The sequence below is a fragment of the Chiroxiphia lanceolata genome, chromosome 3, assembly GCF_009829145.1.
Source record: "Chiroxiphia lanceolata isolate bChiLan1 chromosome 3, bChiLan1.pri, whole genome shotgun sequence".
In the NCBI taxonomy this organism is placed as follows: Eukaryota; Metazoa; Chordata; class Aves; order Passeriformes; family Pipridae; genus Chiroxiphia; species Chiroxiphia lanceolata.
Window position 1 is genome coordinate 4600498 of NC_045639.1, and position 17203 is coordinate 4617700.

Here is a 17203-nt window from a genome sequence, read left to right on the forward strand (position 1 = left end):
CTTGTGGCTCCTGGGCTGGGGTGTTACATGTGGGCAACTGCTTTACGTGATTTGGTTTGACTGACAAGACTGAATAGAAATACATTATAAATTGCTGCATAAGCACCGGGCTACTGTTCTAAAACTTCAACAACAGAAATATTTTAAAGCTATTTTAATTCTGACTTGAAGTTACATCTTTAACTCCGTCTTTATGCAAACTGTGCATTTAAAACCCAGTGTCAAATGATGCTGTTTTGGGGGAGTGACATTTAGGATATTCTCATCTTTGCAGAATATTCCTTTCCAATTTGCCTGCGTTGTAACTATTTGTTTTTCCAGGGACGTGTTGGAAAGGGTCCAAATGGATAAAGTGTACCCCTCAGTGCCCTAATCTTATGTGCACAAAATATTTTTAATTCCCTTTTCAAAAAAAAAAAACATTGGACTTCATAACCTTTCAGAAATATTTTGGTCAAACCCTGAGAGTTCATAGTTTTGCTCAGTCAAATACTCCACTGGGGATCCTTGGGAAATGCAGGAAAAGAGGCAGCACAAAGTGTGGCCTGGAGTTTGTACAGGACTTACCAGCCTCCTGTACACTCTTCTGGTCTGCAGCCTGCATGCCAAACCTATTTACTCGACTTCTCCCAACTAAAATTTGATTTTTAGAATTAACTGACTGCTTGGGTAGTTTATACACATCAAAATGTGTTTTATTTTCCACTGCCTTGAAGGCTCTTTTATCCTTCAAGCTGGAAAGCCTCTTATCTAAATGAAACAGCCTTAAATTGTTGGATGTAGTTCATTAAATTCTTGGGTAACTAGGAGTCTCTCTGGCACTTAGCAAGTGATATTAGGAAGAGAAGTGCTGATCCACCTCCTAAATGTAAGAAATTGAATTCTGTGCAAGCTGCCATGGTTTGTACAAGGCACATTTAAAAACAATTAGTAATTGTTAAACTTCCTCTGCCAATTTTCACCCTTTCTCAATTCCTGTAAATCCAGGATAGCCTCTTTGAACTGAGGAAAGCTGTTAAGTTTGTGAGTTAGTGCAGTTCCTGTTATCTCTTGATTTCAGTGTGTCATCTGATACTGGTACTTAGACAAGGGTCATGTGAGGTTTTGAGGTGGCAAATCTCCTTTAGCTCCTTGCCATTTTCCCACATGTTTATGCTGTGGCAAAGAGCCACGGGTGGATATCAAGGATGCAGTTGTGGTTTTATCTGCAGAGGTGTTCACTGAGTAATGTTTGCTTTTCAAAGAACTACTGTCCCTGGTGGTTTTCCTATGAATCATGAGAAAAACTGATGGAAATGGAGAAGCTCGAAGGACCAAATTGGGTGTAGTTGTCTTAAAGCTCTGTGTCTGCAGAAGTGTAGGCAGAGACATGTATTTATGAATGAATTTTGGTTCTGTAACACATGTGAATAATTCAGATGCCCACAGTTGCTCACTGCACCAAACGTCTGCATCTGGATTTTCCTTCATGTGCTCCTCATGCCCTATAGACAGTTTTCCTTATGGGACCTTTTCCATCACTTTCTCCTTGCACTGATTTTTCCTCCTCCTTAACCTTGGCATTCTCACTCAGTTTGGCTGCTCACAGCCCTGTAGTACTCAGAGTTTTCATCAGCACTGTTCTCTGAGTTGTGTTCTTCAAGTCTGATCTCAGATTGATCCAGCCACCCTTTTTTATATTCCCCTCATCAGTTAGTTCTCACAACCACAGAGTACAAAACAAATGGCTTACAATAATGTCTCCATGGCATCCCTTGAAGAATTCCTCTCTGCAGCTGCTTGCCAAAGACATTGGTGCTTGGATGTTCCTTTCCTAGCAGTGACTGAACAGGTTTTCTGTACTTTCACAGGTGGTAAAATGAATCTGTCATAAAACCACCCAAATCCAGTTTCTGCATTTATTCATTGTTTTCTCTCTCTTCAGTCAGAAAAACATATTTTTAGTTCTTACTCATACTCCTTGTAGATTTTACTTCTTTTGGTTTCAGTAGTCAGGTTGTCTACTAAAACAGGAATCTGTTTTTTTCTGTTAGATGCTTATTTTAAAAGTTAAAATGTACTCAGGGAAAATCATCCTCTCTGGAGTAAATTGAAGCCAACCAACTTGTAAAAAGCAATCTTAAATAATTTGTTTTCATTATGTTACTTCCTCTTTCTTAACTTTACCATCCAAAGCAGTGGCATCTGCTGTCTGGTTTTGCCGTGGTTTTTTAGGTGGTTTTATGGTTGTAGTCACATTCCTGCAGCTGATGTGTAATAAGATGCAGTGAAGGTTTGTGACAGGTGGCAGTGCAGGAGAACTCCTCGTTGTCCATCAGTGGTTAATTAGATGTGCCTTTAGGAGCCTGTAGTAAGCTCGTGGTCTGATTTGCACCAGCTGAGTATCTGCTACAGTCCAAGAAGGAAACAGTTATGACTCTTGTTGCATCATCACTGAAATGGTTTATTTTCCTTTCCTATGCTGCAAATGAGTTTCCTAGAATTAAATACTTAAAGGTAATGGGAGCAGCGAGTGTTTACAATAATTAGAATCAGGTAAATTGAAACCTTTAGCATCAAGCATCCCACATGACTTTGTAATTGAAAAAGAAATTACAGCAAAACACGTCTCTCAGACAGGTAAGGCAGAACAAAATATTGCTTAGCGTGGCAGTCTTCTTTTTTTTCTTTGTGTTTTTTTTCCCCCTCTCCTGATGAGCCTGAAACGTTGCAGTAATAAACAGCTCGTTAGTCAGATGTTTTCAGTTACAGCTCTGGCGTTTCATCTGTTGTGTTCGTAGGGATGGGTAGTTGGTGCGTTCAGACCGTCTGGATGTACAAATTCCCACCAGCTAAAAAAAAAAAAAAGAACCATTGAAATGCAGGTGCTTGTGCCCCAGCCCTCCCGGAGCTCTCCAAAGCAGCGGGGTGGGCACTCATGCGGTGCCTCTCATTCAGCTCATCTCAAGCGTCTCAGATTTTTACAAATGACATATAAATGAGTAGCTGATTGTACCTCAACCTCTGAAGCAACCCTATTAAAATAACTCTACACAGCCACCCAGAATTGGAAGAACAATGCATACGAGATTTATAGATAAGTGAAAATTAAGCTGCTGCTCCAGCTCTTCCTGCCCTGGGGTCTCTTGCAACTCGCTGTAGAAATCATTCAATTCGTGGACTTTTTATGGGTTTTTCAATGGTCTCATGGAGCCCAAAGAAAATGAGTTAATAAAAGTGACATGGAAATGAGAGATGTTTCTTTTCACTGCTGTCTCTTCATCTCTGCCTTTAAAATCATGCTGAAGAAAATCTCACAGTGTTTTGAGGAAGGAAAAGCAGCGAGGGGAAGTGTGTGTGTGCTTAAAGGTCATTTTGAAAATAATGAGCCATCTGCAGCTGATAAAAATGGGTAAAAAATGTTCGTGAGTGAGGAAACATCTAGAAGAAGATTGTGCATGGTTGTAGCTTCTTGGTATTTTGCCTTTTTGTAGTTGTCACATAAATTAGGATTTACACTGTGAGAGGTAAAGTTCTTTCCTGTTAATCACAATCTCATCCAAAAGGACTGAGAAATACCACATTTTACTTAGATGGTTTATACTGTCACTTGGTTTTTTAGAACACACAGTCTTGCAAACAGTTTAAAACTTAAATACCGTGAACCTGAAAGAAAAATATCATGAGAAATATGAACATTAAGAAGGAGAACTAAACAAATATTCCGGCTGAATATTTGCTTAATGTTTGTCATGAGAGTATGAGAGACCCAGGGAAGCTGGATTTGGATCACTTGAACTATGGGAAAGGTCAGGAAAAGAGGAATGATAAGTTTTAAGCAGGCACAGATTCATTCCCTCTTCATCAGAAGTTGTACATCATAGAGAAAGAAGCCGCTTTACTATACTTCGTAACCTCTTCCTGGTAAACTTGATGTATTGATGTTCTTACTTCAAGCATGGAATTAGATTAAGCTACTTTTGGAAAATCAACTCTTATTCTGGAGTAGGTGTTTCATACAGAAGATTAATCGGGATCGACTGTTTGATGGATGATTTGTGGTGTCCTTTCATCTGTGGGAAGAATAGCCCTTGGATTTCCGTGGCATCTGAGGCAGTGTTGCTGCTCATCCCAGGCAGGATCTGTCCTAGGAGTCAGTGGATGCCTTGGGTCTCCTTCTCCAGGCGCTGCCTCTTTGTCTAAAGCATTTCTGACTCCCTTTTACCTCATGCCGTGTTATCCTTCAGAAATATTCCACCCTGTTAACTGAGCAGATGGTCAAGTTGAGACCAGTTTAGATTAATTGAGAGCATTTTTTTAAAGAAACATCCTTGTGTTTTGTACACACTGCCTGAGTTTGCACAGAAATGATGTCTGGATGACTTGGGTGTTTAAACAAGATACCGGCTCTATTTCTGTGCATAGGTAGCTATGGTGATATCATGATAAATTTGGAATCCATTCTGAAACCCTAGAAGGGAGAAGGAATTTCAGAGGAGAAGTATTTGCAAATATTTTGGTTATATGTTGATCTGAAACGCTTCTGTGAAAGGTGTGAAGACATTATTTGTGTTAAAACCATAATGCAGTGTTTATCTTTACTGGGCTAAATGTGTTTCTGGTTTAATGACAATGAATTTGGTAAGGATAACTTGATACAAATGAACCCATTTAAATATCAAACTTCCTGTGTATTCTGTGTAATTACAGAAGAGAGAGTTTGGAGAACACTGTTTTGAATATCTTTGATGTAGTAATTGGAGTTTATTCATTTCACATGACTGTCATTAAGACAGACAGACAAAATCCTGTCATTGGGTTTTTGTAGGTGTGATTCCCATGTATGGACATTCTCCTTAATCAGTGAAAGGGATTCCTGAAAAACAGACTTGAGAGTTTTGACTTTGGTCTCAACAAAGGAAGGAGAGAGAGAAGGAAGACATGTTTCCTTGAAGGATGAGTCTGTGAGTCCTCTCGATGGGAAGTTCTTAGCGCTCTGCTGTTGCTAGGTGTGACAGAAAGGGTGTTTGAACCGGCTTTGAGATCTGTGGGGGGATAGTTAGCAGTGAATTTAAGCCAGTTAGCAAGAACATTTTGTCTGGGGGTCACAGTGATGCTCTGCAGCCCTTCACAGCTCCTTAAGAAGCAATGCAGAGTGATGATCCCTTTGGGGTGGGACACTGGCTGTGGGATTGTCTCACCTGCAGCCCAGACGTGTCCTGTAACCAGCAGCACCTGTGCCTTGTTCCCTTGTGAGGCAGAGAACAGGCTCCAGGTGGGGAAATCCCCCCTGGCTGACCCAGGGGGGCAAACTCTTCCTTAGGGAGGTGCTGCAGTCCCTGCTTGGCCGGGGGTGCAGAGGGGATGACTGGGCAAGATGGAGCTCTGTAGATACAAAGATGAGAAGCAACACTTAGGGACCAGGCAACACCAGGGACCCAAGAAGAGTTGCAGACCAGAACTGTGTGCTTTGGCTACCACAGGTGGTGCAAAACCATTTTAACAGAGTCTTAGAGAGCAATTCCTGCCCTTGTTTGGTCTCCTGTGCTGGGCAGCACCGCAGAGTTTGGTTGGATCAGTCCAGTGGTCACTGGGGGTAAGTGGTCTGGTTCTAAGAGTCACTTAGGATTTCTTCATACTGCCCCTAAACCAGCAACTTACCTGCTGCTTAAAGGGTTAGGAGCTGGTATTTTGGTATCTGGGTGAAATACATGATATATCCATGCTGTCCATACATACATGTATATAAGTTTTTGTTGATAGACAGTCTTTGTTAAGGCATTCTTGGAGAACAGATGTTTTTCTATTTGAAGAAAACCTGTGGGAGTTTTGCCTCTAACAGAGTTACAGTGTAAGGTCCTATTTTAGCAAGGCTCTTCATTTAGTTTAAGCTCAAACTTGAGTGTTTCCTGGAAGACTCTTTGCATATGTAGCTATCTAATTATGCTTCTTTCCCCACTATATTCCCTCTCCTGGGATACATAAAGAGCTAGAAAAATATAAATGCGGTTCTGAGTGTTTGGAAATCTTGTTCTGAAGAGAAAGAAACTAAGATGAAAGGCTGTAGCCATTTTTGTTTCAAATCTCTCCTGAAGTTATCAGGTCATAAATATAACCTTTGGGGATTATGGTGTAGAGTCTAGGGAATTTTGAAGTACCCTTATAGCTATGAATATAAGTTAGAAATCAACAGCAAAATGTGTTATTAGTATTAGCTTTCAGGAAAGAAAAAGTTTAAAGAGCTGGTGATTCTATTAAGAGATGTTATGGCATTTGCTGTACTGTGCAGAGCACACACTAATTGGGATTTTGGGGTTAAGAACTGCACTTTAATACACCAACCACAGTGGAAAGCAGTCCTCACAGAGGTCAGCAGCAGTGTGGCTGAGTTGCCTCTTTAAATTTACATTGTTCTTATGATTTTCAGCAAAATCTAACAGGAGAAAGTTTTGGAAGTCTGATTGAAATCTATTTTTATCCTTCTGTCCACAGAATCTTGGTTTCTAACAAAATATCATTACTCTGCATTTGTTCATGAAAGTTGCAGGACTACCTTAAGGGGGTTTTTTTAATTCATTTATTTTATGTTTCTGGCTGTTGCTTTTTTCTATTTTCTGGTTTTGTTTCAGGTTGATTTAAAGTGTGGGTTTTTTTGATCATTTTCTCAAGACAGCAGAACCAAATAGGGAAGGTTTTTTACCAAATGAGCACATAGTCCTCTGACCAGCTCTAACCTTAATTTGACATGACTAACTTGATTTTTTAATAGATTCTAAAGATCTTTGGCTGCCAATACCATCCTTGTGAGCAGGCAGATCCAGAGGAGGTGGCACGTTCCGTCTGCCTCTGGGAATGTCAACCCTTTAGGCACAGAACTGTCCCATCCAAAACACTGGTTTTCCTGACCTGGTTCCAGGGTCAGTCCTTGAGCTGAAGCTCCTTCTGGACTTCAGTGGAAGGGAGAAAACAAGCTGCCCCTTAGGCCTTTTGACTGAAAGAGTCAAAAAGATGCTCCTTTGTAAGAAAGCATCGACATTTTTTGATGTTTTCTGACATGAGTTAATGTCAGAAATTATTACCCTGCAAAGTGAACTTTGAGTTCTGTGGGTATGGCCAATATCCTGCTGTTCACTGGGCATCCCATGGGCATGTTCCCAAAGGTGATAGACCTTCAGCAGCTCAGGTGTTCCAAAAACTACTATAATCAATAATAAATAGGTATAACTCTTCTGAATATCTGCCAAAGAGCTCAATATGTTCATAATAAGGCCCCAGTCCAGCAAAGAGATTATACCAAAAACCAGCCTGTGCCCTCATGAGCCAGGACATCAAACACACCTCCAAACAGGGACAGATTTTCAGTCTCATTCCTTGAAATGGAATTATCCAAATCAAAATAATCCCATTTACATAAAAGAAGCTAAATTTGGTCTTGCTTCTTGGTTGTTTTTTTGGGTTTTTTTTTACCTTGTGCTTTCCTATCATCTCCACAGGAAAACTTGCTGACATTTTAAAAAGGCCTTTGATTCATAGAGCTTTGATAGTCTTCGAGATGTGGATAAAGGATATTTTGCTCATCTCCTTAGGAGTGTCTGCAGCTAATTGTGGTAATGAGGGAGCAGAGCTGTTCATGGGGAGAGGTAGCAGTGCACTTTGGTAGTTTAAGTTTGAGAACTTCAGACCTAAGGACTAAATAATATGACTGGATCATCAGCTGGGGGATAAATTGTTCTTAGCAAGTGCATTCGTCAGTGCACCAGTGGCAGGGGTCAAAAGGGGTGTGAATCATGTTGGTATCAAAATTATTCTTTTTTGTTGAACTTAAAACTAAAAAATTTAAAAAATATATACTAAAAATATCTACAAAATATCTATTTTAAGTCTGTGGAGCACACAGCAGGTTACATTGAGGGAGCCCAGGACACACAGTGTGTGCCCTTTATCGGTAGGTGCTGGATGAGGACAGGAGGATGCGTTGCTGGAAAGGACTCTGTGCTTCAAACTTGGTTAGACAAGTCTTAGACAGACCAGAGAAATTCAGCATTTTAGTCAGCCCAAAGAAGATGGGCTGTCTAATTTCTTGCCTTTAAAACCTGGAGGAAAAAGTCTTTGATTTGGAAAACCGAATTCATAGTCCTGTTTCTTGATTTGCCACTTACTCCGTGCTTCTAAAAACCTTCCTGAGCCAGTCTCAGATAACTCCTCTTTTGATGAATTTGCTTTGAAAAAGCATCCCATTTCAAATATGTTTCTTTTTTTCACTCTGCTGCGTGGCTAATGCCTCCCTCTCAGTCTAACTAGAGGGTGATTCATCACTGAGACACATCCTATGGTTGACTGTAAATAGGAAAGAAAAAGGTTATCAGCTTTCTTCTTTTGTTGGTGTGATTGCCGTTCATCATCGGGAGTGAAACCGGGAGCAAGAGGTTCAGCCAGGGAGAGGAAGAGAGGAATGACAAATCCCTGGAAGAGAAGGAAACCAGAAAGACAGTGCTGTTCAGTTTGAGCTCAGAAAGGATGATGCTGTTCCCAGACAGGCCCTTGAGCGGAAGCATTTATCTGTCTGATTTTGGGAGAGTGAAAAGTAGATGAATTCTCATCTCCCACAGACATAAAACAAAGCTTTGGAACATCCAGCCTGTAAATAAAAGGGAAAGTAACCCATCTAGTAATACACCAACTTAGCAACTTCAGGGCATTTCTGGTGCTCTTCTCCCAGATCTAAATGATACCCCTTTTTTTTTTTTGTCTCCTCATCTCTGGAACTACTATTTTTATATCCCTCTCGTGTTTTTCTCTTACGCAAAAGCCTGTGGTCAACTTGTTTACCCATGAAACCATCATATTCCTTCCTCACAGAGCCCTTAAATGGGATTATTCTTTCTGTTTTCCTGCAACACTTGCCATGGTACCCAGTATTTAGGAGACTCAGCACTGTGTGATAGACAGCCTTGTGCTTTCTTTCCAGTTTCTACGTCATCCTTCAAAATGCTTTCCTAAACCTGGTGAGGTGTTTGGTGAACATACCCGTAAACTCCACTGCCTATGAGCAGATGTGATACCAGTCAGGAGAGATGGCCTTTAGACTGAGGTCTTGTTGATACAGAATTTCCTCTGAGATCCATGAAAAAGATGGCTCTTTTTATCATCTTGTTGCTCTCATTAATTTGTATCAGTCAGTGGAAATTTAGATGCTTAGTCAAAAAGTTATTAAATAATAATAAGTACCATAAGCACTAAACATGCAGCCAGTGGGGGGAAAAGATTCACGGGACAGCGAAACTTGAACTGCAGGTTATTTTTGTGTCAGTTTTGAAATAATTTGAGCTCTGCACAGAATCTCTTCCCATGGGGGTTCTGTTTGCTGGCCATTTGTTAGCATTTGCACCAGACTGAAAAATCTTCTCTTTTAGGAAACCTGAGCTTTCACATTACACCGTATCTTTTCAAAGGATCGAATCCAGTCACACAGGGCATCTTTTCATCTCTCTTTGCCTTTATAAACTTCATCAGGAGGCCAAGGAGCCAAGTAGTTGTCTTAGCTTGAAAAACACCGAGTGTAATTCTTGGAAAAGCTGCAGCCTAATAGAAACGGAAACGAGTTGAGTCACAAAGTAACCTGAAATCTTTACTCAAACCCTCGTGTTGCCAGTGAAGCTCTGAGGCTCAGCCTGTTAACAGGCGATAGAAGTCACTGAATTTATCTTTCCTTCACAGAAATGTTATGTAGTCATTTCTGTCTCAAGCACTGGAACAGGGTGCCCAAGGAAGGGGTTGAGTCACCGTCCTCAGAGGGATTTAACAGACGTGTAGATGTGGCACTTGGGGACATGGTTTAGTGATGGGGGCTCAGTGACCTTAAAGGTCTTTTCCAACCTAAATGGTTCTACGTTGGATATAAAATGAAATAAAAAAAAAAAGACTAAAAACTAAATCTAAATGGAATGTATCTAATAATTTAAATAATACATGCCGTTTTGAACATGAAAAGGAAAGAACAGGTCACTAAAATACCATCTTTCATTTCCTAGTGTTTAAGACAGTTAATTCCAGAAGTCTTCTTAATTCCTTAGGAAAAACCAAGTTCTCATTTTTAGTTTTATCACAGAGAATCTCTCTGCTGAGGCCAGTGGCCTTTGGACAGATCGTGTTATTCTGACAAGCAACACAGCTTGTGTGTGCTTAACTTCTGAGGCAAAATGACTGGAAATAGGAATGTGCAGACATCAGCTGGACAGCTCTTAGTCTGTGCAGTACCCAAACAGAGCTCAAAGGCTTTGAAGGATTTACAGCAGTGATTTTCTTTTTATTCTGGGTTAATAACTTTGAATATTTTAATGAGTAATTAAGTGGATCAGAAACAAGTGCCATTGTGTTAAAAACCTTCAACACAACACAAAATTTTCGAAATTGAAGTGTTTGCAAAAATAATCACCTCTTTTGGCGTATGTATTTGTGAAAGATTTGTAATTCTTTCCTCATATATTTACCTGCAGGATCCAAAACTGCGCGAGCTGTTGGATGCTGGGAACGCGGGAGGCCGGCTGGAAAATCGGATGATCACTGTGGTCTATGGGCCAGACCTGGTCAATATATCCTACTTGAACCTGGTGGCATTCCAGGAGGATATAGCAAAGGTAATACACACTCATCTGTCTATAAAGTTAATGTTTTGAGATCTGGATAAATGACAGGAACGTGGAAATTGCTATGAAACGAACTTCAGTTCTGTTTTAGAATTGTGCTGCTCAGTTCCCGAGAAGAAATGCACAGTCTTTTTTTTTTTTTTTCCCCAGGAGTTTATTCAGCAAGATCAGGCCCCAAAATATGTGCTCATCTTCATAATGTTGCCCATAGAATCCAACTAATCACTGTGAAAATAACAGTACACAAATTTCTAGTGATGTTATACCATGACTTTCCAAACACACATCAATACATTTCAGTAATTATCACCCTGTTCTAAGTGTGTACAGATTGTGGATCACCTGTAGGAACAGAGTAGGTAAATGGTTGACTTTTGGAGGTTGGCCTGTGCCAGGGTGGTGGGAATCTGCAGCTCTGCCTTGTGCACTCAGGAGTGTCAGCAGTCAGGCACCTTGTTTGTCTTTGAACACAAACAGGAACGTTCATCTGTGGAAGGTCAGTTTTAAGCACCACATTTTGCCCACTGATAGCCCTTGATAAGGATTGTGTAGTCAACATCACTGCCTTGGCAAAGCATTTTTTTCCATGCAGGTATCCAGTTCCTTCATTTCTGTCCCACACACCACATAAAACACAGCTTTGTGTGCCAAGCAAGTTACAATTCATATTAGTACATGGTTTAAGATTGGTTTTTTTTCTCCTTCTTCCACTTTCTATACATTTCTGTACAATTTGCTGAAGTGGGAGCTCTTTATCTATTTCAAACTGACATTGAAAATCTGCTCCTATTTCCACTTCCATTCATGTGGGTACACTCTGATCCCAGCCCCCAGATAGCCATGCACAGAACACACTTTCATATGTGCATTTTTGCACCCTTGAGTTCACTAGATTGTGCTAAAAAGAAATATTCTCTGCAGCCTGCTGAGATTTAACAACAGTGGGGAGTTATTTTGTCACCTCACAGGCAACAAGGATTGTTAGACCAGGTGCCAAAAGGTCATAGTGTGAAAGCCTTCAACTAGGGGAGGATATTTGTGCTTGCCAAGTTTCTATCTCTGCCAAATCTCTTTAGCCAGTTGATCAGTTTGGTAAAAAACCCCGTTTTTAGTCTTCCTGTGATATGAAAGAATAGAAACCAAATGAGTTTGTGGTGGTCCATGGGCAGCTGAGTGGGAAGTGCTGTCCTCAGGCTTGGAAATGCACAGCTACGCTCTGCAGGGGTGGGTGAGGAATCCTGACACTGCAAATGATGGAAACAGCTCTGCAGGGAAAGAAAAAGGAGCTAAGTTTATGATAGGAAACAAAAAGGTATGCTGAAGCTTTCCCAGCAGGAATTGTTAACCCTTATCAGGGAGCAGGGAAAATAACCCAAATCAGAAGTTTGTATGTCCTCCTCCTGCACCTTCCTGGCCAGCCCCCAGTCAGTGAACCATAATCTATTTGCCAGAACAGCACAGAAATTGGTGTTCTAGGACTGTTTTCTCTTTGATAATGGAACCTTAAAATACAGGAGATAAAATCATGTTTAGTAAAAACTTGGCTGCTCTAAATCTTGAGTGACTCCTAAGAGTCTAAGTCTTGCTTTTCATTTGTAAAGGCAGGAGAGCAAATAAGTGAATATTTGATCAGTTGGGCGCTGTGGCCTGGGGGTGCAGTTTTCAAAGCATTGCAGATTAGTTGTGCTTGCTTTGAGGTCATGTTCAATATCCTGATTGTCTGAATGGAAACAGTTTTGAGCACTGCTGAATGCAGCTAAAAATTCCTCTTTTTTTAACCCGTCTTCAACATCAGATGAGCCAGACCACAGACTCTGGTCCTTATTGTCTCCCAGAGAAGCTGTAATAAATAAGCACATCAGGCACAAATCATCCCTCCAGGGGTCTCTGGGAAGGAATGTCAGAACAAGATGTTTTCAGTGTCACACGTCAAATTTTGACCCTTCCTCCTTCTGATGTTCCAGGGAAAGCAAGTGCCAGTGGAAATCTCCCTCACCTTTCCTTTTCAGTGCATGAATATTTTGTTTCAAGTTGTGTGGCTGGTGTTGACCAGGCAAAGTAAATTGTAGTGGTCTTAGAGAGGCAGTTTAAATTATTCAGTTATGGGGTTTTTTTCCCTCTGCAGAGGGCTTCCCTTTCTGCTACAAACTGCCACATCCACTGGCCAAATGATGGGAAAATTAGGAAAATACGAGTCCTGGGTTATTCAACTTTCCTCAGGTGCACTAGATAGGTAGAAATGAGAATGTACTGGCACAGGGTTTATTTGTGAGCATCCACACAGTTCTGCAGAAGCCAGGATAAAGACAGAGCTTTATTCTCAAACCCTGTACTGAGCAGGTGCTCTTTTTCTCTGTCTCCATTCCCAACCTATCAACCTCTGCTCTACAGTATTCCATTCTCTTCCCAAATCTAGTGGCTTTTTTCTTGTTTTTCCCAATCTCTTTCCTCTCCCTCTCTTCTGTGCCTCTCCTGCCAACCCTGTTCTTGCTGCGTGGCCAGTCCTGGCCGTACAAGCCCCTCTCCAGAGCCCAGGGAAATCTGTTTCTCCTCGGTTTGATAAGCTTTGGATAAAATCCATCCCTGAGAGCTGATGAATTCCTCCATGAGTAAAATGGTGCCATCAAAGATGATTCACCAGTCACACTATACTGCGCTTTCCAGCACACATCTTTATTTTTCTGGCTTCCCCAGAGCTCGATCAGTATAATAAAATGCTGAAGCAAACCATATAAATTCACATCCATTTGATATGGGTTTTTTAAAAATAAAATTCCTGAGTGAAAGTGTGGAATTTCATCAACTTGCTTTGTTAACCTCCCACCAAAAAGAAATGTGAGAGGAACATTGCCTTCACACATAGTCAGTTCTGATTTGAAGGAAGTGTTCTCAAGACTCTGTGCTGTCTTGTCTTATGAAAAAGGTCTCCTCTCTTCTGTTGTGCTCCGTGTCTTGGTTGGTATCCTGATGCACGCAATGGAAGAGAGGTATCACTTCCCTGAGCAACACAGTGAACTGCTGCTTATATTCTACCTACCAGAGCACAGAGCAGAGAAAGAACTCCTTAATAAAGCTCACGGGGATGATATAAAATGAGTTAAGATAACAGGATGTAACCAAGAGGGGATCAAGTTCAGGGAGCTCTTAATATGCTGGATGTGACTTGCTTGGAGTTGGATATCAGAAGGTTGGGTCCTTCCACTACCACGTGGGATCAGAGCCTGGGTTTGTTGGCACTGGTGCAGTCCTGTTACAAAAACCCAGATTTGTATTTTCCTTTTGTGTTGCATCTGTCCAAGAGTCCCCTGCAGTGATCCAGGGGCTGTTACAACCTCTCTGCTCTAGACTGTTTTCTTCCCACACACAACAGTCCCTACCCCTGGATGCTCTCCCCAAGCGTTGCCTTCTGGAATCGCTGTCACAGAGAGAGCATCATTCCTGCAGTTTGAGGATGGGCTTTGCTCTCTGCTGTGCAGCAAATCCAAGGAAATGGGGCCATTTGGTAGCTAAAGCAGCAAGACACATCTTGGCTCACAGCTTGATCCAAGCCCATCAAAGGCAGTCCCAAACATCTCCTTTATTTCTCTAGCTCTGTGCTCGAGGCTCTGGTTTCCTCTCCTGCCGAGGGTTCGCTGCAAAGGTGATGTGGCCCTTGGCAGATTTGTCTGATCCTGGCTCTTTGGCTGTGGCTCTGGGGTGGCTGGAATGAAGACCCTGAAATGAGAGAGACAATGAGCAAGTGTTGCTTGTGACCTGTTGACTTGGCTCAGCCTGCAGGTAGCCCTTGGAATGTTTGGGAAGAGCGATGCGAGTGCTTTGAAGAGCCAGGAAAAGCTAGGAAATGGACATGGCAGGACTGTTTATATAAATATATACATTTATATATAAATTATGCACGTGACAGGCACACAATAAATGAGTTCCTTTTACATTCCTGTCAACAAGCATTTGGACAATGAGAAGGAAGAGCTGGGGTGTGGGATACTCCTGAAGTGCCCTACTCCTGTTTTCTACCAAGTATTTTGGTTTCAAGCCCAGCAGAACCAGTGAGATAAAAAGCAAAGTCTGTCAAGATCTGTGTTAAAAGCCAACATATTTTCAGTTTCCAAATAGTATTTTGTGTTGCCATTAATCTCTGCAGCCCTTAGTGTCAGAGGGAGAAGTTTGAGCTGCTATTATTAGTGCCTAAACAAAGCAGTGTTTACAAGATGAGCCTATTTTGAGCCTGGAAAAACGAGTTGCCAAGAAGAAAAACAGATGCTGCACTTAATATGCTTTCTGTTCCAAGAGTCACAGCGAAGCAGTTGGGTTGCTCAGGGACCAGACTCCTCCTCCTCTGCTTTCTCACACCCCTGATTTCTTCAAATCAAACCTAAGAAGGAAAAACAATGAAAGAAGAGAAATGGAAGTGGTCATGAGAAGGTGGAGGGGAGGGTTATCTCAGCCACGCTGATTTGCCTTCAGAACAAGTCTACTTTTTAGATAAAACAAGCTCATAAGCTCCAAAGTGATGTAGGAATACTTCTTGCACTGGAAGTCAGTGATACTTATCATTGTCCATTTTTGTCAGAGTGAAATCTCCCCTCTTTTTTTTTTTTTTTTTCATTTTTCCTCAAGAAAAAGAAAAACCAAGGAGAAGGGAATACCTCCCAAAGAGTATGAGAGGCTGTGTGGCAATGGGAATTTTGGATTTGGGCTTTTATGAAAGGAAATGCTTTTTTAGTTTCAAAGGAAGCTCAGAAAACTTTGTTAAGTAAAACAGTGTTTGCAAAGGCATTGCTTGTTTTCATCCCTTTATTGTAAAAGGTGAAATGAAGCCAATCCCAAACCACAGTCGTGATTAAAGAGGTTTGCAGTTAAAGGTTGTAAATAAGCACTGAGTTAGAAAGAAAAAAATGTGCTGAAGTTGTCAATGAAAAGCTGCAGGAGAGACCTGCAGGGGAGGACAAGCAGTGAGAGTCTAAACCTCACATTATAGTCATGGATCAGCCACTCTGGGAACACAGGAAAGGTCAGGGACCTGAGGGAAGCACTTCAGCAACGTGCACAGATGTGAGAAAAATAAATCAGGAGAATAAAGGGAGGAAAAGTGAGGGAGAGCCATGGGAAGAGCAGAGCCTGCAGGCAGAGATGGGAAGTTTCTCCTGAGCAGCTGGAGGACAGATGATCAAAGGGCTGGAACACCTCCCCTATGGAGACAGGCTGAGAGAGCTGGGGCTGTTCAGCCTGGAGAAGGCTCCAGGTGAGACCTTCCAGTACCTAAAGGGGCTACAAGAGAGCTGGAGAGGGACTTTGGACAAAGGTATGTAGGGATAGGACAATGGGCAATGGCTTTAAACTGCCAGAGGGCAGGGTTAGATCAGATATTGGGAAGAAGCTCTTCCCTGTGAGGGTGGTGAGGCCCTGACACAGGTTGCCCAGAGAAGCTGTGGCTGCCCCATCCCAGGAAGTGCTCAAGGCCAGGCTGAACAGGGCTCTGAGAAACCCGGGATAGTGGAAGGGGAGTTGGAACCAGATGCTCTTGGGGGTCCTTTCCAACCCAAACCATTCTGTGATTCCATGACATCAGGGTAAAAATAGGGAAAAATAATGTAGCAGGGGATAGGAGCACTGTGTAAGGATTGTAAGCACAGTAGGGGGGAAGGAGCTGTTCTGTTTGGAGTTGCATCCTCCTTGCACATCAGAGTAATTGAAAAGTACTCCTATACATTTCTGCTGGTTGGGGTTTTTTTAAGCTTGTTTTCTCATGTTGTCTGGTAAGATGTTGGATCAAGTCAGTACTTAAATTTGTAACAGCCTTCATTTTTTTTTTTTTTTGCAGCACGAGAAAATCGGGTCTCTCCAATGAGGAGGGGAGGCCGTGATTGGAAAAATCAATTCAGAGTTTTAACGAGGCACTTTTTACCGACAGTATAGTTTCCGAAAATATTTTGCCTTGTGCAAGTAAACATCTCAACCACGCTTAACCGTGTTTTCCCTTTTGTAGGAATGGTCAGATGAAGTGTTCAGTTTGGCAACAAATCTGCTGGCACAGAACATGTCAAGGGACGCGTTTCTGGAAAAAGCGTAAGTGGCCGTCGGGTTTAGTGCCGTGGGCGTTGCTCTTTTCCCTGCGTCTCGTTTTCCTCCTCCTTTGTTAGTCACATTGTCAGCTATTGTTTCTGCTTTGATGGCTCGACACTTCTGTAAACACAGCCGTCCTTTCTTGTGGTTTTAAAAAGCCTACTATCTCAGAGTCATTTAAACAGAAATCTTCTTAGGGTTCTTCTTGCAAACTACTAAATCCTTGCAGGAAAAACGGAATTAAATGCTGTCCTCCCCCTGTATATAGCCAAGTTGTAGCTTCAGCTGTAGTATGAAGCTCTCTATTTAAAATGAAAGAATATTCTGGTTTATTTTCCTTTTTCCTGCCATTGATTAAGAAAGTGAGAAATACCAGAAGTCCATTTTGCTCAGTCTGATCTCAGGCTGTGCGTGCCTGATTTCGTTAGATGCATCTATACTTCATCAAAAAGTTCCCAACTGCTTAACTTTAATCCCATGTATTCATTCATAGGTGCCTGTTCTGGGAAGGAGGG

The 17203-nt window shown here is 41.7% G+C and overlaps 1 protein-coding gene across 2 annotated transcripts in view; it reads left to right on the forward strand.

Moving 5' to 3' along the window:
• Positions 1 to 17203, forward strand: part of PLCB1 (phospholipase C beta 1) — a 334715-nt gene that overhangs the window by 187795 nt on the left and 129717 nt on the right. For both annotated transcript variants that reach the window (XM_032684593.1, XM_032684592.1), the window contains exons 4-5: positions 10476 to 10616; positions 16612 to 16691. In XM_032684593.1, coding sequence (XP_032540484.1) covers positions 10476 to 10616; positions 16612 to 16691 — 221 coding nt within the window. The remainder of the gene's footprint in view (positions 1 to 10475; positions 10617 to 16611; positions 16692 to 17203) is intronic.